The sequence below is a fragment of the Pollicipes pollicipes genome, unplaced genomic scaffold (assembly GCF_011947565.3).
Source record: "Pollicipes pollicipes isolate AB1234 unplaced genomic scaffold, Ppol_2.1 Scaffold_6052;HRSCAF=7182_pilon_pilon_pilon, whole genome shotgun sequence".
Taxonomy (NCBI): domain Eukaryota; kingdom Metazoa; phylum Arthropoda; class Thecostraca; order Pollicipedomorpha; family Pollicipedidae; genus Pollicipes; species Pollicipes pollicipes.
This window is the reverse complement of record NW_023596805.1, coordinates 25,949,715-25,970,515: the sequence shown is the minus strand read 5'-3', so window position 1 is coordinate 25,970,515 and position 20,801 is coordinate 25,949,715. Positions and strand designations below refer to the sequence as shown.

Below are 20,801 nucleotides of genomic sequence, written 5' to 3'. Positions count from 1 at the left end.
GGAGGATCACGGCAAGTCCCGAGAAGTTGGAAGGCTGCGGCCGGTTCGTAATCTAATATTCGTTAGAACTAGAAAACATGTTGTGCAGAACATTCCCCTGCAGCCATACCGTGGACGGTTCAAGAGTTCCTGCAGTCTGCAAAGTACCCTGACCAGCGGCAGTCACCGCTCCCTTTGGTGGCGTCGGTCCGCCGGGCAAGGGGTCGCCCGCATCGGACCTCCCCTCCCCCCCCCCCCCTCAGACACCAGGAGGGTCTCCCACACTCACAGTGACCACGAGCGGCGGGTCGAAGCGGGCGGCGCCCTCCCGGATGGCGGCGCGGTACTCGTCGTCCGCGAACACCGGCTCGTTGTCGTTGGCATCGAGCGTGACGATCTTGAGCGGCACGGAGGAGCTGAGGCCGCCGCCGGAGTCGTCCGTCGCCTGCGGAGGGCGCCCCGCCGCCGCCGGCAGTCAGCTGAGCCCCAACCACGCCAGCCGGCCGGCCGGAACAGGCGGCGCAACCATGTACGCCCCGCAGACGTGCTCCTGAGAGCCCTTCATGCTAAGGGCATGCCGTCACTAAGGTCCGAACAAGTGGTGATGGGTTTAGTCTGTTCTCAGGACAAATCCATTCGTTGGCTTCCGATTTCGGTGGCACCTCAAATGGCTGACATATGCAATTTGTTACACAATCCTCAACACTATCCCAGCATCAGGGTTGGCATTTTGGCCAGCTGAACATAGTCTCTTCCACTTAATAAACGTTGTTGTTAATTGGGCTTAAGGGCGCGTCGATATCTGCGGTCATTTTGCGCCCACCACTTCCTAATTGCCCCGGCATTTGTCCCTACCTATCCCGGTGTTTTCCCAGTAGTCAAGACAAACAACAGCACATTGATCCAGCAGCAGCGCGCACGCGATGCACGGTGTGTTCGCCGCAGCTGGTACGGAGGCTGGTACCCCAGCCTGTACCTGACGACCCGACTGTCTGGCCTGCGTGACGCGTGACAACCCCTGCAGCAGCGGCGACGCGCCACCACGCTGAGGTGGCAACGCGCCGCGGTGCTGTCGCTCGTGGTCAGCGTTCACACGGTGCGGACCGGCGGCGCGCCGTCGCAGTTCCCACCTCGACGGTGAGGAAGTAGTCCCGCGTCGCTTCGTAGTCGATGCACGGTGTCGTGCCGGGGTTCTGGCAGGGCGCCACCACCACCGTCCCCGTCCGCTGGTCGATGGTGAATCTGTCAGGGGGGGGGGGGTCAGTACAGAGACGGGGCGCCACCACCACCGTCCCCGTCCGCTGGTCGATGGTGAAACCGTCAGGGGGAGGGGTCAGTGCAGAGACAGGGCGCACAACACCGCGGAACGACCTACCGAGGCGATTGCGCAAACTCATAGTTGCTTCGCGCTAAAGACGGAGAGGGGGGGGGGGGGGAGGGGTTGCGAGGCACGCCTCACATCGCAGAGAAGGCTGCGCAAAACGAAACGTACAAATTTGTCACCTCACTGCATGAACCAAAAATGTCCTATTGACACGACTGGCCAGGATGCCACTGTTCAAGCGAAAACACCACGCGGCTAGGACCTGCCCCTCCGCCCCAGTCCACCGTGCTGGGGCCTCCACCCCAGTCCACCGTGCTGGGGCCTCCACCCGTCTTCCGTGCTGGGGCCTCCACCCCAGTCTTCCGCGCTGGGGGCTGCACATGGTCCCAGGGAGCACCCCTGCCGCCGGGTGCGGCAGGAGTCCGGCGGCCCCGCCGCCCAGCGGGGACACCGGGAAGGGCCTCACTTCTCGGCGCCGTCGCCGCTCAGCTGGTAAACGATGCCGTCCTTGCCGAAGAGCCCGGCGTCCCGGTCTGCCGCCGACACCGTGGTGATGATGGTGCCCGGCCGAGACATCTCCGACACCTGGCGGACAGACACCGAACCAACGGCTCAGACAGCTGGCGGTCAGATGACGAACCAACGGCTCAGCTGGCGGCCAGACACCGAACCGACGGCTCAGATACCCGGCGGTCAGACAACGAACCGACGGCTCAGAAACCCGGCGGCCAGACACCGAACTAAAGGCTCAGACATCCGGCGGTCAGACACCGAACGGACGGCTCAGATACCCGGCGGTCAGACACCAAGCCGACGGCTCAGACAGCTGGCGGTCAGACACTGAACCAACGGCTCAGACAGCTGACGGTCAGATGACGAACCAACGGCTCAGAAACCCGGGGCTCAAATAACGAGTCGACGGCTCAGACATGGGCGAATGCTAATGCGGAGCCCAGGCCTGCTCGTCGTCAGGGAGTGCATGTTTCAGACATTTCGGACACAGCACAGTGACACCTGGTCGAGTGCAGGTGTGTATGGCTGCCGGATGAAGCCGTGCGCGACATTGGCTTCAAGTCAGCCGACCGAAAGCTCAAGCAGACTATGCGCTTTATTGCAAGCGTGCTGGCTCCAGATCCTTCCCCTCTACCATTACTACGCATTTGCGCCGTGCCTTGTCTTCGTGGTCATTAGACATTTTCTCAGCATCATTCAGACCTGCGCTCCGCAAATCTGCATTCCCATGGGCAATGCTTGTCAGCTGACCGAGCTAGCCTCGACAGTGACGTCACCTGGCGCCGTGCCAGATTGCATCACCTGACCACACAGCTGCTGATTGGCCGCCGCCTTCTGACGTCACAGGCCGCTATAAAAGGCGACGGCGGCCGGCGGCCGGCGTCCTTCGCAGCGCTCACCGCTTCCAGCCGGCCGTCATGACCGACTGGAAGAGGGTCCTCTCGCTCGAGAAGATAGAATAACCCTCCCGACAGTGCATACTTCGATAATGTCGCGGTTCTCTCAGCCGTGATTGACTCTGGTCCCCGTCCCTCCGTGCAGCCCCGCAGTCGGCCATTCGGCCGCCCAGGGGTGGAGGGACACCCCGGGGACCTCTCGCCGCCGCCCGGGTCGGCCCGCGCGCTCGCTCCAGGCCAGGCCACTCGGGCGGGGGACAGGTCACCGGGGGTGGCGACGCGCCGCCACAGGTCACAGGCCCCGCCCGACGGTGGTAGCCAGCTGGAGGACGACCTGCCAGCTCCGAGACAGGGAAGGTAAGGAGTGAGCTAGAGGACGACCTGCCAGCTCAGAGATAGAGAAGGTAAGGAGTGAGCTGGAGGACAACCTGCCAGCTCCGAGGCAGGGAAGGTAAGGAGTGAGCTGGAGGACAACCTGCCAGCTCAGAGGCAGGGAAGGTAAGGAGTGAGCTAGAGGACGACCTGCCAGCTCAGAGACAGAGAAGGTAATGAGTGAGTTGGAGGACGACCTGCCAGCTCCGAGGCAGGGAAAGCAAGGAGTGAGCTGGAGAACAACCCGCCAGCTCCGAGGCAGGGCAGGTACGGAGTTTGTTTGTAGTGGTTCTGTTGTCCACTGCCGTCACAAACTTATTGCCGGAGTGATATTTGCTGCTGGTATCTCTGCGCTGGAGAAAAGGCAAACTCCGTTGGCATTTGTTGCTAAACAATGATGGAAAACGCGTGGCAAGTCGCTCCTCTTGTAGGCCGACCCTCTAGGGAACTCGAAGCCCGCATGTACCGCCTGACGCCTCGAGGCGACGACGCGCCGGGCGCGGGCACCCACCTGGGCCACATAGGCTTCCTGGCTGAAGTGGGGCGGGTTGTCGTTGAGGTCGCTGACGGTGACGGTGACGGTGGCGGTGGAGGCCAGCTTGTCGGCCGTGTGCAACTCCTGGGCCACCAGCTGTGGGCAGGCGGGCGGGTCCGGTCAGCGGCGCCAGCGCCGCGACCCCGGCGGCCGACGCCGTTTCCGGGGAGGTCCGCCTCGCCGGAGACGCGGCACCGCGAGGGTGGGGGTGCAGCACCTCCGGCTGCATCATCTCCTGAGACCGTCACGGTTTGCCAAACACGGCACCGAAACGTCCAGCCGCCCCATCCGTTGGCAGGTAGTGCGGATTCGAGGGGTTTCATCTCACGCACGATAAACACCAGACTTTTCTCGGAGGCTTATCAAACACATTTACACTGCCGTTCATTCTCAACGGCATTCTCGCATTCCACGCCTACGCCAGCCCGTCCGAGTCATTCACTGAGTGCACGGACAGAGTTCACACAAGCCCCGAAGTATGCCATGCACAGCACCAGTGGGGCCATCCAGACCCTCGCGGCGCGCCGGCCAACACCCCGGCCGGCGGCGGCCGCGCCGCCGCGCCACCGCCGCCTCCGCCGTCCGGCCCCACTCACCAGCAGGATGAACTTGCGCTGGTTGGGGTTCTCGTAGTCGAGCGGGCCGCGCGCCAGGCGCACGCTGACCGCGCTGCTGCCGCTGCCGGTCGCCGGCTCCACGGTGAACGTGCCGGACTCGTCCAGCAGGCGGACGCCGAAGGCGCTGCTCACGCCCTGGAAGCGTCACCGGGTGGTGATGGACGCCCGCTTCGAGGGGCCGGGTAATGAGGAGTCGGGACTCTACCATCGGTGTCCGCGTGACGTGTCGGTTTGGGGGGAGGCGGCTGGAACGATGACCCCACGGGGAGTTTGCTCCACCCTGGCATGTGGTTTGCTCATCTTTCCTGACTGTTAACAACATCTGATGACAGTGAAGATGACGCAGGCGCCGTGCAGAGGCTGCTGTGAGCCTTCGCACAGACGGTGCGAGATTCCCAGCGGTGCGCCAGTCAAGCCCAAGTACATACCACTGAATACACACAAAGCTGCCCAGGTGGTGACGAGCGGCGGGCGACCCAACGCCACCAATCTAAGCAGGCACCGGCACCCCGGCCACACTTCGCACCAGCCAGCCCCGCTCGACTACCGGCGCTCCTCGGCGGACTTCCGTGGCGCCCGGCACCTCCGCAGCGGCGCCTGGCACCTCCGCAGTGGCACTGGTACCCCCGCAGCGGCGCCTGGCACCCCCGCAGCGACGCCTGGCACCTCCGCAGTGGCGCCCGGCACCTCCGCAGTGGCACTGGCACCCCCGCAGCGGCGCCCGGCACCCCCGCAGTGTCACTGGGACCCCGGCAGCGGCGCTGGCGCCACCACCGGCCGGTACCCACCACGTCGGCGTCCGTGACGACGATGTTGAGGTCGGGCAGCGGCGTGCCGTCCCGCAGGTTCTCGCTAATGGTGGTGGCGTACTCCTGCGGTGGCGGGCGGCGCGGCCGTCAGCGGGGCCGACGTACACACGGCTGGCGGTGGGAGAGCCGCCAGAGGGCGACGACTGGGAGGGAGCCATCGGCTATGGGGCGGCGCTGACTCACACACGGTCGGCGGCGGAAGCACCGCCAGAGAGCGAGGCTGGGAGGGGGTCACCAGCTATGGGGGCCAGCATCCAGTAGGTATGCATCCTAAAACGAGTATCCTCTTCCCACAGTTACTTAACACCTTCTATGCCAACCTCACTGCTGATTTAGTCATTCGGTGTATTGCACGCCTCTTTAGCGGGCAGTTGTGGCCTCTCGCGCTAAAAAATGTCCTTCCTTTGCATGCAACCCGTTTTGTTTGTAGGAAATCAAAGTTCCTGTATATTTCTGGCATGGTTATGTAGCGGCATTGAGTTACACAGCACGTGCTTTTTGGTCATGTTGGTATTCTCAGCTGACAATGACCTGAGCTCGTCTCAGTGGTGCTCGCTGTCTGTAACATGACCCCTTCTCAGTGGTGCTCAATGTCTGTGCCCTGAAACCGTCTCAGCGATGTTCGCTGTCGGTGATCTGAGATCGTCTCAGTAGTGCTCGCTGTCTGACCTGAGCCCATTTCAGCGGTGCTCACTGTCTGTGACCTGAGACCGTCTCAGTGGTGCTCAATGTTTGTGACCTGAACCCGTCTCAGTGATGTTCACTGTCTGTGACCTGAGCCTGTCTCAGCGGTGTTCGCCGTCTGACCTGAGCCCGTCTCAGTTGTGTTCACTGTCTGACCTGAGACCGTCTCAGTGCTGTTCAGTGCTCACTGCTGGAGCTGTTCTCACCTGCCGGCTGAAGCGGGGTGGCTCGTCGTTGGCGTCCTTAACTGTGATGGTCAGGTCAGCCGAGGTCTCCGTCAGAGGGCCGTATAGACGGCGGCCTGCCTCCACCTCCACCGCCTGACGACCCGACACACAGCCGTCACAGGAGTGCCACACAGCCACCTCCACCGCCTGACGACCCGACACACAGCCGTCACAAGAGTGCCACACAGCCACCTCCACCGCCTGACGACCCGACACACAGCCGTCACAAGAGTGCCACACAGCCACCTCCACTGCCTGACGACCCGACACACAGCCGTCACAGGAGTGCCACACAGCCACCTCCACTGCCTGACGACCCGACACACAGCCGTCACAAGAGCGCCACACAGCCACCTCCACCGCCTGACGACCCGGCACACAGCCGTCACAGGAGTGCCACACAGCCACCTCCACTGCCTGACAGTCGTCACACACTCGTCACACAACCGTCACACAGCCATCACAGAGCTTTCACACGACTATGGAGCTACGCTCCCAGATGCAGCACACAGCTACAGCAGCAGTCGCATCCGTCGCCGCCTGCACCGGTCCGGCAGGCGGCCGTGGGCAGGCGACAGCCGGCCGGGCACAGCCGGCGGCGGCGGGGGCACGCTCCGCCCATGCAGCCGACTCGGCCGCTGCCAGCAACGCGCCCGCACGGAATACCGTGAAGGAAACCTGCCGCCACGCGGCTCAAATATGCGTCTCATTAATGTTTTGATCTCGACGAAGAAGGTGTGCGCCGGTGGCTGCGGGTGAGCGGCCGTCGGTTACCTTGACACTGAGGTGGATGGCGCCAGCCTTCACCAGACTGGACTCGCGGTCCAGCCGCTTGGCTGTCACGATCGCGCCGCTCGTCTCGTCCAGCGAGAAAAACTCGCCCGGGTCTGCCGGGCGGACGGGAGTCAGGTCATGGGCCGCCAGACCGGGCCTGCCAAGCGGACAGGTGTCAGGTCGCGGGTCGGCAGACCGGGTGCGCTGCCGGCCGGACAGGCGTCAGATCACGGGTCAGCAGACCGGGTCTGCCGGGCGGACGGGCGTCAGGTCACGGGTCAGCAGACCTCGCACGCCACGACCCAGGCACGGCCGCCTGTGCATAGGAGTAGGACGGTCGACCTCGGAGTCGGCGGAGGGGGAAGGGGATGAGGCGCGAGTACCGTCAGACACGAACGGGAGTGCTGTGATCGTTGCGCTAACGGGATAGGCGATGGTCAAACCCAAACTGCCCGTCGCAGTACCGGGATAGGCGATGTTCAAACTTCTCACGGAGGCGGGGGAGGGCATCGGGTTTCATACCAGCACATCAGGAAGGCTGTGGTTCCGGACGTACCGCGCGGCGCTGTCAGTGTGAGGACAGACAGGCGACAGCCGACACACGGAGTCAGGATACGGGACACCTGGAACGCCTCCAGGGGAACGGCATAGAACACGGGCAGCACGACCGTCTGCCGCCCTCACAGGCGACGGCCGACACAAGGAGTCAGGACACGAGACACCTGTAACGCCTCCAGGGGAACGGCATAGAACACACGCACCACGGCCGTCCGCCGCCCTCACAGGCGACAGCCGACACAAGGAGTCAGGACACGGGACACCTGGAACGCCTCCAGGGGAAGGGCATAGAACACGGCCAACACGGCCTCCAAAGACAGCATGCTGAACACGTCACTCTGCGGAGGTATTGCGTCGCACAACCGACACCTGGCCCGTCAGGTCCCCGGATACAGTGTGCTGGGCGACTTCAATCAAATGGGACACGCGGCGAGCGTTTCAATGCAGGCTTCGGTATCGTGCAGTGTACGGAATCTTACCATTTTTAACCATCGTGAAGGGAAAGGCATGTCACCCAAGAAAGAAAGCGTACAACACTGGCCAGCGCATCTTAGTACCCAATTAGTAAATCCAGCAGAGCCCATCACCTCACCTGGCCGCCTGCTCGCCTGGCTGCACGTGCCAAATGACGCTTTGCAACTACCACTTCAATAATTTAAAAAAAAACGAATATCGGTATAGTGTTACACGTGCCGATGCATTTCAAAACGGATTACTAACCTTCCAACCACTCCTCCGGCACGTTCGACAACTGGCCGTACAAAAATAATATTCTGACGTCAATGAGGGCTGACATGCATCCATCGCAGGCATGTCTAAGTGCAATGTCACGCTACATGCACTGACCACGCGCCAGCGTCATCCTCGAGTACGGGAAACCCTAGGTGAACAGTCCGGTACTCAAGCCCCTCTCCATTCCATTCCCATACCGATCCCTCACTACTACGTTACAGCACCGGCCTACATCCTGTCCTACCACTACGCCACCAAGCTCCGCCCCTCCCAGCCCGCCGAGGACCGCTGTGCCGCGCGGCCCGCCGGCCCGCCACTCACTGGTGACCAGCTCGAACACCACGGGTCGAGCGGCTCCCGTGTCGCCGTCGGCGGCCGTCAGCGTCATCACCGGCGAGCCGATGGCGGCGCCCTCGTCCACCACCGCCGTCCGGCTGCCCGAGAACACCGGGCCGACGTTCTGCACGTCCTGCACCAGCACCAGCACGCGCGCCGACGCGTTGTACTTGCCGTCCTGCCGGGCGACACACGGGGACTCAGCGGCCGCTGCCGGTCGGGCGTTCGGGGCGCAGCGAGCGGCTTAGGGCGGCCGCGCGCGCTCCTGGTGACGGTCGTCATGGATGCCTGGCGTCACACGCTGACAGACGCTGGGTGAGCGCCTGGGGTTAGTGCTGGGTGTGCTGCTGGGGGTGCTGCTGGGGGTGCTGCTGGGTGTGCTGCTGGGAATGCCGCTGGGTGTGCTGCTGGGTGTGCTGCTGGGGGTGCTGCTGGGGGTGCTGCTGGGTGTACTGCTGGGTGTGCTGCTGGGTGTGCTGCTGGGGGTGCTGCTGGGTGTGCTGCTGGGTGTGCTGCTGGGGGTGCTGCTGGGGGTGCTGCTGGGTGTGCTGCTGGGTGTGCTGCTGGGTGTGCTGCTGGGTGTGCTGCTGGGGGTGCTGCTGGGGGTGCTGCTGGGGGTGCTGCTGGGTGTGCTGCTGGGGGTGCTGCTGGGTGTGCTGCTGGGTGTGCTGCTGGGGGTGCTGCTGGGTGTGCTGCTGGGGGTGCTGGGCATCGCCCGGACCACACGGCTGGTGGCGGCCATGCCCTCCGGCCGAGGACATCTGGCCGTGACCTGACCGTGGCCAGACCTGGGCCGGAGTCGGGGCTGGAGCCGAGGCCAGGGTCAAGTGGAGCTGACAGGCGAAGACACGGAGGACGCGCGCCCGGTAATCTGCTGTAGCCATATTACGTCATTATCAACAGCTGTGTGCATTATCAACAGCATTATCAACAGCCAGCACAGGCATAGCGGGGAAGCCACGCAGTGGAAGCACCGCCACATCGCCGTTTGGGCAAGCCACGCTTCTCACCCCTACCTCTACTGAGACGAGTCCTACGCCATCTTCTCACCGCTCCCTGGCTCGTCCTCTCACCGCTGTCCGTGTCAGCCCAGGCCCGTCCTCTCACCACTCTCCATGTCAGCCCAGGCCCGTCCTCTCACCACTGTCCGTGTCAGCCCCGGCCCTTCCTCTCACCGCTGTCCGCGTCAGCCCCGGCCCCTCCTCTCACCGTTGTCCGTGTCAGCCCCGGCCCTTCCTTTCACCGCTGTCCGCGTCAGCCCCGGCCCCTCCTCTCACCGTTGTCCGTGTCAGCCCCGGCCCTTCCTTTCACCGCTGTCCGCGTCAGCCCCGGCCCCTCCTCTCACCGTTGTCCGTGTCAGCCCCGGCCCTTCCTTTCACCGCTGTCCGCGTCAGCCCCGGCCCCTCCTCTCACCACTGTCCGTGTCAGCCCCGGCCCTTCCTTTCACCGCTGTCCGTGTCAGCCCCGGCCCCTCCTCTCACCGTTGTCCGTGTCAGCCCCGGCCCTTCCTTTCACCGCTGTCCGCGTCAGCCCCGGCCCTTCCTCTCACCACTGTTTGTGTCAGCCCCGGCCCCTCCTCTCACCACTGTCCGTGTCAGCCCCGGCCCTTCCTCTCACTGTCAGCGTCAGCCCCGGCCCCTCCTCTCACCACTGTCCGTGTCAGCCCCGGCCCTTCCTCTCACTGTCCGTGTCAGCCCGCCCCGTCCTCTCACCACTGTTTGTGTCAGCCCCAACTCGTCATCTCACCACTGTCCGTGTCAGCCCCGGCCCTTCCTCTCACTGTCCGTGTCAGCCCCGGCCCGTCCTCTCACCACTGTTTGTGTCAGCCCCAACTCGTCATCTCACCACTGTCCGTGTCAGCCCCGGCCCTTCCTCTCACTGTCCGTGTCAGCCCCGGCCCGTCCTCTCACTGTCCGTGTCAGCCCCGGCCCGTCCTCTCACCACTGTTTGTGTCAGCCCCGGCCCGTCCTCTCACCACTGTCCGTGTCAGCCCCGGCCCTTCCTCTCACTGTCCGTGTCAGCCCCGGCCCGTCCTCTCACCACTGTTTGTGTCAGCCCCAACTCGTCATCTCACCACTGTCCGTGTCAGCCCCAGCTTGTCATCTCACCACTGTCCGTGTCAGCCCCGGCCCGTCCTCTCACCACTGTTTGTGTCAGCCCCGGCCCGTCCTCTCACCACTGTCCGTGTCAGCCCCGGCCCTTCCTCTCACTGTCCGTGTCAGCCCCGGCCCGTCCTCTCACCACTGTTTGTGTCAGCCCCAACTCGTCATCTCACCACTGTCCGTGTCAGCCCCAGCTTGTCATCTCACCACTGTCCGTGTCAGCCCCGGCCCGTCCTCTCACCGTGGCCAGCAGTGTGGCGCTGATCTGGCGGTTGACCTCAGCCGACAGCAGCAGCGGCCGCTGCAGCACCAGCGAGCCGACGAACACCTGAGACGTGGACTCGGCCGGCACCACCGCCAGCACCTGACACGCCTCGGGCGACTGGTGACACACAGAGACAGAGGTGACACAGGACACCCAGTCGGCACCGCTGCTAGCACCCCACTCGCCTCGGGCGGCTGGTGACGCACAGAGGTGATGATGGACAAACACCCGGAGGTTTTCAGTTATTCAGCAGCTGTGGTTGCACCACACTATTCAGTGGTGTTCGAGCACGCCAGGAAAGCAACAGGGTCACATTGCCCACTTTACAGACATCCTTTACTATATGACACTGGGGCTTCACAACACACTCAGCTGCTGAGACTACATGACATTGCCAGCCTCTCACCCTGGCAGCAATGGTGGGCACTGCGGGGAATCGAACCCCGTACATCTTATTTACATGGCACACAGCCGAACCACTGCACTACTGGCATTCTTTCCTACGTTCTAAAAGTAGTGAATACCCCATAATTATGATACAGTTCACGAGCTTGCCCTTAGAAATGTGGTTATCAGCAGTTTTACTGACGTGACACTACTACCATTATCACAAAGATCACCATCACCGCCACACTGTGACCCTCTTCACTACCGACATGACGCACCGCCCGCCCTGGTGGGCGTCTCACCGATCTGGCGGCGTCGCAGGTAACGTTGAGGTTCTCGCCGACCAGGTCCGGGTCAGAGACTTCGATTCGGCTGATCACAGCGCTACCAACAGCCGCGTCCTCCCGCAGCTCCGCCTCGTGCAGTTCCTGACAGGGGGTCAGACCCGGGTCAAGGCAGGTCAGGGCAGGTCAGGGAAGGTCAGGGCAGGTCAGGGAAGGTCAGGGCACAGGGCACATGCACAAGGACAGTGCATGCCATGTCCTCCCACAGCTCTGCTTCATACAGCTCCTGTCAGCAGGTCACACTTAGGCCAGGGCAGGTCAGGACAGGTCAGGGCAGTTCATACCAGCCCAACAGTGTAACCTCTTACCAGCCCCCCCCCCCCCCGAGGTGAGACCGGCTTGTCAGCCCCAACCGCCGCTGCCGCGCCGACGGTACAGTGGCGTCATCCTCCAATAATTGGTGGCGATCTGGAATGCCCTGGGTTCATTCTATCCACACGGTAATCACATATGCATGATGATCACACAAATGACCTGAAATAACAAAACTACAGGGGTACTGCTCTGTGCCTCTCCTCTCAAGCTGCGTGACATCCATCCTTGGCTAGTGGAAGTGAGGCATGTTCACAGGAGCTCCAAACATTATAAGTTGCTTGTCTGGTGGATGTAAGTGCTCAGCAAAGCACAGGGATACCATAGGAGCAGGCTTGCACAAAAGAGCACCAAAACACTGACCTTCTTGAAGTGTGGCTCATTGTCATTCTCATCCACTATGATGACAGTGATGGGGACTGTGATGACGTTGTTCTCGCCGCCCTCCACCCGGTCCTCCAGGGTCACCTCCAGCTTCAGGGTGGTCATCGCCTGCAAACCAGCCCAAGTAAGATCAGAGCAGGCCTGCTGGTGCAGACAGCCCTCTGCTCCCCAGGCCAAATGGCAGCAGCCAGCACATCAAACACTCGGGGTTTGGAAGTTAATAAGCCAGTAGCAGTACAACTCACGAGCAAATGTTGTTCAACAAAACACAGAGACATGACCGTGTTACAAACATCCAGCAGCTCTGACTTCAAACTAAATGAAACAGACCATGTGTCAGGCAACACACTCCATCCTCCAACTGGATGAGGCACAATCTTGCCCCAGATGGCAAGAGGACTGGAGGACTTGACTTGAGAGGACTTGAGAGGACTTGCACAAGCAGGACTGCACTAGTGAGTCAGCTGGCCAGCCTGCAGGATGAACTGACAAACCTCATGATCGATCCTCTTCTGGACAGAGACGACGCCCGAGCGCGGGTTGACCTGCAGAATGTCGGTGCCCTGCAGGCCGTACACCAGGTCCGAGCCCTCTGGGTCTGAGCCTGCAGACAGGACAGTCACCAGTAATGCCTGGCAGGTCTACTGTACTGAACAGGATGCAGTGCTGTGCTGGGTGCTGATCTCTCTTTGGAGGATTAAAACAGAATGGCAGGCTGAGCCTTAAAATTACCATAGGGTATGACTGTTAGCATGATGCATTACTGGTGTTCCTGCATCCCCTATGAGTGAAAAAGCTATGCGTGAATAATTTGTCTGGGACAAATGGTGCATCATGAATGAGACAGGACAAAGCAGCAGCTAATGACGGAGCAGCAGCTGATGACATCACTTTTATAAAGTCATTGCGGATGAGACCATCAAGCAAACACACAAAAACATGGCCAATTCAATTATTATTGTACACAGATGTTAAGTATAACTTATGGCAGCACCTCAGGACAGACACAAGTTTGTTCAACATACCCTGTAGAGTATACACCTCCTTCCCCACTGCTGTGTTTTCAGATATCACATGGTAGTCCATATTCTTCACAAACTGAGGTGGCTCATTGCCAGCCACCACAGCCAGCAAGCTCATCAGGAAAATACTGGTAAATGAGTCCATCCTGAAAGACAATCATCCCACACCTTAGACATAAGGTACTGTAGAAAACATTGAAACACCTACCATTTGTGACCATCATTCATTGCAAATATGCAAGACACTAAATCATTTAAATGAGCAAATTGTGAGGCAAAAATAGTTCAGATAAGACAATACCATCTGAAGATTTTTATAAACAAATACTATTATATTATGTGTGGATTGCATGATAGTACCTGAATATTCTTATACATTCTAGCAGCCTGATATTCATGAACAGCTTCAGGTGACAAGATGTGAAACACCAGGGGGCAAAATACTATGCCTGAATGCTTCCCAAAGCAGGATTACAGACAAGCATTACTTCATAAATTACCTTAAAATGCCTGAAAAGGCCCAGCACAGGTTGGGCACATTCAGCAGCATGAGGAACCATTAAGCCAAATGTGACAAGGCTGCATACACTTTGCAAAACTAGAAAACTGATGAAACAAAGAGGTCAGAATTCTGGATGACAGATCTTTTTTGTCATGGCATTAGACCTGGGTATATTAGCAGATGCATACATTCCATGTGAATCAGAATTTTGATACACATTTTTTAACCTTGGCTTTTTTTAGGTAATCACTACAGCTGTCTGGTCATTACAGTCTGTCTGGGTGGCTCAGTTGGTTAGAGCACCTGCCTCCCAATGGGTGGGGTGGGTTCAGGCCGCTTTAGGCGCTCGCCACTTGTCTTTGACAGGTATGGCCCGGGGCCGGTGGCAGTGGTTGCTGTAGAGGTCAGTTGACATCAGAGGGCAGGACAGATGGTGCTGAGCATGGCAGCACATTAAGCTTTTGCCACTAAATTCTGCTCTTGCCTGGAATTGTGCCATCCGATGGTAGTGGTCAGGGCTCACACAACAAACACTGCTTAGTGCTTAGCATGAGCTCTGGTCCCAGAAGGCCATCCATTCAAAGCATTTGGATCAAATTTCTAAAAAATAAATAAATGGAGATGCTTTATCTTCACTTATCATACATCCATGTGGAATGAGGCACCAGGGTCACTATCAAAACCAGAAGAGCAATTTCTTGCTTCTCCCAGATTTACAGCATGATTTAACCTATAGCACAATGACAACAATTTTAAATACTCCTTTTACCATAGATAAAAATGACAAGTCCTTTAAACTAACACATTTTCAAACCCAACCTGCCAATACCTCCTGACACACCTCTCCAACCAATATACTTATCCAGCTCAACAACAGGGGTACTGATGGTGTGGTGATTACATTAAGCATCTGGGAAACCAGAGGCAAGGGATTTTATCAACCACAGCCTCAACAGCTGAGTATGTCATAAAGCCCAATGGTGCACACCAGCTTGACAATGATATCACGCTATTGCAGAAACCAAATACAACATCGGTCAATGCACACATACATAATTTGTGCACAAGGCTGGGCTGCAAATGATGCAAGATAGGCCTGAATGGAAAAAACATATTCTGAGCAATCCGAGTGTGACTTACCCCAACTCGTGGCAGTAATACGTTCAAACTTCCACTTGTTTATCCAAAAATCCAGTTGCGGCCAGGGCGTCTTCAGAAGAAATGATCAGCCTTCACAACTACGTGCGAAACTACTGCTTAGCTTCGCATGTTTGGTAATTGTACCAACTAAAATAAAAAAAAATTATGAATGGGGGTCAAATGTCCGGTTCAACTCATGACACAAATATCTGGGGAGTCCCGATTTCGCGACCCTCCCTCTCTCATCGCACTGTCATCTGTTGCTATTCTTAAGGGCGTCAACAAACCAGTTCAATCGGCCTTGGGGGACGTTTCGCAGTTACATGAATATTTGTCGCACTGAGTAAGCTGCAGCTTCCCAAAATATCATGCTACCAAAAAGTAATGCGCCACTTTCTGTCACAAAAGCGTAAGAATGCTATACATGCAACGTCAACGACCTCGTAATTTCCATATTCTTGTACCGTTAGTCGGTCATTTCGCATATCCAAACTAAAGTACAAAATTGCGGTTGAAGCTGAATGCACTGAGATTTAGACCTAAGTGTAATCGAGGCATAATCACAACAAAGTGTAAGGAATGCTGCTGGTGAAGACCTTTACCGGTGTGATCACCAAGACCCGCATTGATAACGTTACTGGGTTGTTAGGGCCAGAAAGGATGAGGTCCATTGAAACCACATTTTCTCGTCATTGAATGTCGTAACATTACAGTGATCATAACGAGCACCTTGCATTGTCAAACAGCATTACACAACGCGAGGAATATCGTATCAAATCAACCCGGGCGAAAGAGACCGGACCAGAAAGTTTTCTTATCTTATAAACATATGGTAGCTGGCATTTGTTACTATCACGGCGCATGCTATTTCGTGGGTAGGTAAGGTAAACAGTGGGCGTGTGTGTGTTGGGCGTAGAGGGGTGGGGCCGTGCGTGAGGCGTTGAGGTTGCGCATCATGTAACTGTCGCGTCATCTTGCACTTGGAATGGCGGTGCAGGTGGCTGTGTAAAATGTCCTTTGTGCCCAAGCTCACCGAGTGGGCAGGGTGGTTATCTCAGCCATGGGCGCATGCACGCCGATTAGATTTGGTGTCAGTAACAATCTGCAAGAAATTCATACATAAGTCAATTAATTTCATTTGATGCGCATTGCTGCGTAGGTGCTGGGCACTTAAATAACATACATTTTCTGATCCTGGTGCCTGTGTTCCATGAGCTCAGGCCAGGCTGCTCTAAATTTTTTACTTATTTGGACACATGTATTTCTTTTGCATGAGTAGTGTGTTGGGGACCTTAGCCCCAAATTGCCTTCAAAACATCTAAGCCCCCTGAAACATTGGCTTGCTATGCAGTGGAATGGGGGAGGGGTCATGGTGTGCCAAATTCTGGATTGGCACACCAGGGCACTAAGCCACAAGGTGTGCATGTGCTGACATTTTTTGCAGGGTTGGTGCTATACATTAAAAATGTCCTTTAATATGTATTTGTCTAGTTTGGTGCTATGAGGAGGACTGAGCATAGGGATATGACTATGCCTAGCCCTCAAGATCCTTTGCAAACATGTTTTTTGTCAGGATTTTGTTCACTACATATAAAATTAGACACTGGAGCCTCTTCTGCTGAATATGAGGTGCTAATAGTTAGACGTGCCTGTTACCTGCTCTCCTAACAATGAATGCTGCATTGATAATCAGCAGCAGCTCTCCATGTAATAATGTGTATTTTGTTTCAGGGAGACAGTGCACTTCTTCTGTATGTAACCAGCGTTCTGGAGGTGTTCACCTGACAACAAAGTATTATCATTCCTTTTAACTCAACACATTATGGGCTCAGCAGATGGCTCACTTACTCTGGTAATCCAGCATAGTAAGTATGGTGTGAATGTGAATTGTGTATTGTGGCTGATTTATGTGCAGTATAGCCAGGGCCTTGATATGTCTCCATTTAAGAAATCCAAAGATCATTTAGTATTGATTATCTGCCTGCTATATGCGTACAAGGCAATGTTAGGGACTTTCAAAACTTATTAAGATGAGTTAAAGTATGCAAATCCTGGCTTTGTGTGAGGTAAGAAATCAAGTAATCTCAAAATGATGTGTATTAAAGCTGGCTCATGTTTAAAATTTGCTCCCATTTCAGTGGGCAAGAAAGAACTAGTGACATTTCAAACAAGCACCACTCTCAGGGAGTTCCAACAGAAGGTTGAGGAGATGACCAAGGTTCCAGCATCTGTCCAGAAGGTTGTGCACAGGTATAGAGCAGCAGTGGCTGTCTGGCCACCTGTCATCTTGTCTGTCCAGCCTGTCTGGTCTGGCTGACTGGCTGCCTGCCTGCCTTGTCTGTCCAACCTGTGTGGTTTGACCAGTCAAGCATTGATAAAGAGCAGGATCATATGAAGGACTGTGACAGCACTGTGTGCCATGTGGCACTGGGGGGTCTTGATGCAATATAACCAGGCTGCCAGGCCCAGTCCCCCTGAACCATCTGCCTTTTCAGGGGTCGGGATTTAGCCAGGAACGATCCTGACATCACCCTGGATGACTGCCGAGTCAGGCATAAAGACATCCTGATGATTCTGGGTAAGTACCACACTGCTTTTGAGCTACTGTGGATATCTCCTTTGAACCCATATGGAGCATCTCAGCAACATTAACCCTCCAAACCAGCTCTTCTTACCACACTCAGGATATATTGTGCCATGTTCAAGGCCTACAACATGTTCACCCACAAAGCCCTGACCAATGGTTGAGCAACATTGTAGTGGTATGGTTCTTCGGGCTTGCTGTAGTGTACTGGCATTTCCAGGCATTACGTACATTTCTAGCACATATATGAATGGTACATCATATCTCACGCAGGCTGTAAAAGGTATGCCCCCACATGGTGACTGGAGGCCTAGTAACTTGCGCTAACCGCGGCGGTTTCACAGTTGCCTAGATCTTGAGATACATGGCCTACAGCTTGTTTCTAATTGGCTGGACTGCGAACCATGTGGCCGGTATGTGAGTGACCTTGACCTGCAGGTCAGCTTGAGGACCCGGTGCGGGACGAGACGCTGGCGACCGTCTGTGACGTGCATACGTGTGACCTTGACCTGCAGGTCGGCCTGAGGACCCGGTGCGGGACGAGACGCTGGCGACGATCTTTGACCTGCATACGTGTGACCTTGACCTGCAGGTCGACGCGAGGATCCGGTGCGGGACGAGATGCTAGCCGCCATCTGTGACCTGCATAGTGTAACCTTGACTTGCAGGTCGGCCCGAGGACCCGGTGCGGGACGAGACGCTGGCGGCCATCTGTGACCTGGAGACCCAGGCGGAGGCGGTCGTGGCGCGGCTGGATGCTGTGTGCGGCGACATGGATGGCATGAAGAAGGTGCGCTGGGTCGTGGACATCATAGAGTCCGTACCATTTTGGTAGTCTGTTTTTTTTCTTCTCCCCAGCTGCTTTTTTGAAGGGTGTCTTGTACAAAATGATCCATAAATAGGAGGGAGGATCAGAAGGGGATGTAAGCTGCATGCCTACCAGACTGAACAGTAGTTTGGGTTGGACAATTCGGTAGTGCTTCCTGATGGCTTCAATTTGAATAGCATCTTAAAGGTAGTATGAGTTATTGGACATCTGGACCAGGCTGGGTAGAGTAGGGTGTGTTACCATACAGTAAGTGATCCCGCGATCGTCGGCGTGTTGGCTGTCGCACGTGACCGATATGGTACCTCACTTCTGCTCACGGTGGTTTCGAAAATTTCCAAATATTTTGCAAATGGCAGTAGTCCTCCAGTGGAATAGCTTATGGCCGTTTTAGAGAAAGATTTAGACATACGTCTGATTCCCCGCTGCGCCCGAACTAACAGTGCGCGCGCTTAACTTCCGGAGTTATATCTTCAGCACCAAAAGCTAGATTTGTCCACGCCTTTTTGGTGGTATGTTGGCATTGTCGGGCTTGGCGACGCCGTATTGCTAATATGAACTCTACTAATGCCTTGAATTGGTGCCGCCACTCGTTCTCCCCCCCCCCCCCCCCCCGCCCCCTCTCCTCTCTCCCAGTCCTCCGCGTGTGGCGCGTGAGGCGGGCGCCGTCTGACCGCCGTGCTCCGGTCCGACAGGGCTTCCTGCCGGCGGCGCTACAGAGCGAGACGCGCGGCCGGCTGGAGCGCCGCCTGGCGGCTGTCTCCGAGGAGCTGATGCGCCTGCTGGAGCGGCTGGACGCGCTGAGCGTGCAGCAGAGTGCGCCCGAAGTGCGGCGCAAGCGCAAGGCCGTGGTGACCGCCATCAGCACGCAGATGGACCGGGCCGACGCCGTGCGGGCGGCGCTGGCTGAGCGGGGCTCGTAGCGGGCTGGGACGGCCGCGCCACCGCCCGCCCCGCACACCGAGACCGAGATCGGCCCGGGTCGGCCCGGCTCGCTGCACCGAGACGGGCCGTACCGGCTCGAGGTGTCCGCACCTCTCCCACGTCCGTCCTGTCGGTTCTCTGATTGTTACATCGGGTGGGGTGGGGTAAGGGGCCACTCCGCCCTCTCCCCTCGCGTGTTGGCTCGGCCGTGGCTTCTCTGGGCCGGCCGTTCACGACCTCCCCCGTCATGCAGCCCCGGTCGTCCCGACTCTGTGGCCGGGCGCCGCCCGGCTCGTCCGCCGCGCCGCGGCCTCGGTCGTGGCGGTTCTGGCGGCGGCGGCCGGCGGTGTGGACTGCAGGCAGCTGTGTGGCGACGGTAACCGCGGCGTCCGGCGAGGACGGCTGTGCGCTGTCCGGACAACTGCCGTGTACAGGGCACTGGTGGTACCGCTCCGACCTGGGACCGGGACCGGAGCCGTGTGCGCCCTCTGTTCGGTGTCGGCGCTGGAGGGCATTGTGATCTGGCGGTGGTGTTGCTGGTGGCGGCGCGGCCTTCTCTGGTGCGCGACGGGCGTTGGGTGTGGTGATTGGTGTTCACCACGCGTGCGCTCGTCAGTCACCATCTGCGCTCGGGTGGCAGGGTGTCTATGTGTTTGTGTGTATGTTTAGTTCTGCGCTCTAACGAACACGCTCCGAATCAGGCATCTGCAAACTGTTCAAGAACGATAATTCCAGATTCGCTGCTTCAGTGAATGTCAGTTGGGACGCAAACAATCTCAGAACGGCAGAAGTCGTCCACCGCGCCAAAGTGCGAAATTTACTGCACCTCACTCTCATTCCACACGGTTCATATGTTGCTACTGTCGTAAGACGTCTAGAGATCGCATCATTTCTGATCATATACTGGAGGCAGCTGGCGGACCAGACGGGGCGCCGCTGACCGCGTCGGGCTGGTGTCTGTCGTGGTGCAGATGCACCCCAGCGGCTCTCCCAACAGGGCACAACACATCTACCATTCGTTAGAACATGGCAGTGCAGGTCGGACGAGGTGACTGGGCTCGCCCGTGCCGGGGACCGGCGTAACTCACCGGCGTAATGCTTTATGAAATACGGCCACGGGTAACTGCCGCAAATCGCGGCGTGCATACTACATGCGTACTGTAACATATCGACGTAACGCTTTATGAAACATGGCCACGGGTGACAGCCACTTGGCTTCTTGCCCACGGCCACGGGTGACGAAGAGCGCCGCGTGCATACTACATGTGTGATGGCTAGTGGCGTCGTGGTTACGTCCCACGTGGGCCTGAAATCGTGCAGTGTGACGATAACAATGCCAAGCGACTCGAAATACAGGACGACGGTTTGGACCAACTTGTGTGTAGTGCCCCGCCACAACGGGAGTCGTGCTATGAGCGTGTGTGCCTGGGCTAGATGGACTGTGATAGCAATGGACTGTGATACGAATATCCTAGTTGCAGGAAATGCTTCCGTAGCTGTGTAAATGACGGGGGTCTTGCAACGTGTCGCAAAGAACTGGCTTATAATAGCGTGTTTCGAGTCCAAAAATACTTTTGAATGCGAAGCCTTAGTAAAGCTGTCTAACGCGGCATGGCTACATTGTGTGAAGGGTCTTCGCTAGCGGTGATGAGC

At 57.7% G+C, this 20,801-nt stretch overlaps 2 protein-coding genes across 2 annotated transcripts in view; one reads left to right on the top strand and one right to left on the bottom strand.

Annotated features, from left to right (window-relative positions):
• The window catches only part of Cad87A (cadherin 87A), a gene marked incomplete in the record, with an annotated part of 61,903 nt that extends 46,806 nt beyond the window's left edge, over positions 1–15,097 (bottom strand). The window contains 15 exon segments of the mRNA XM_037228095.1: positions 269–424; positions 1,110–1,221; positions 1,770–1,888; positions 3,596–3,715; positions 4,216–4,371; positions 5,025–5,108; positions 5,936–6,049; positions 6,731–6,843; positions 8,342–8,534; positions 10,700–10,840; positions 11,413–11,538; positions 12,130–12,258; positions 12,645–12,754; positions 13,176–13,318; positions 14,815–15,097. Of these exon segments, the coding sequence (XP_037083990.1) occupies positions 269–424; positions 1,110–1,221; positions 1,770–1,888; positions 3,596–3,715; positions 4,216–4,371; positions 5,025–5,108; positions 5,936–6,049; positions 6,731–6,843; positions 8,342–8,534; positions 10,700–10,840; positions 11,413–11,538; positions 12,130–12,258; positions 12,645–12,754; positions 13,176–13,317 (1,815 nt within the window).
• A 1,491-nt stretch (positions 15,098–16,588) lies between these two features.
• LOC119104221 (BAG family molecular chaperone regulator 1) lies at positions 16,589–20,197 on the top strand. The gene is made up of 5 exons (XM_037227887.1): positions 16,589–16,679; positions 16,953–17,064; positions 17,310–17,392; positions 18,067–18,188; positions 18,920–20,197. Exons 1-5 carry the CDS (start codon positions 16,637–16,639, stop codon positions 19,145–19,147), a joined length of 588 nt encoding a protein of 195 aa, XP_037083782.1. The 5' UTR covers positions 16,589–16,636; the 3' UTR covers positions 19,148–20,197.
• Positions 20,198–20,801: the final 604 nt, after the last annotated feature.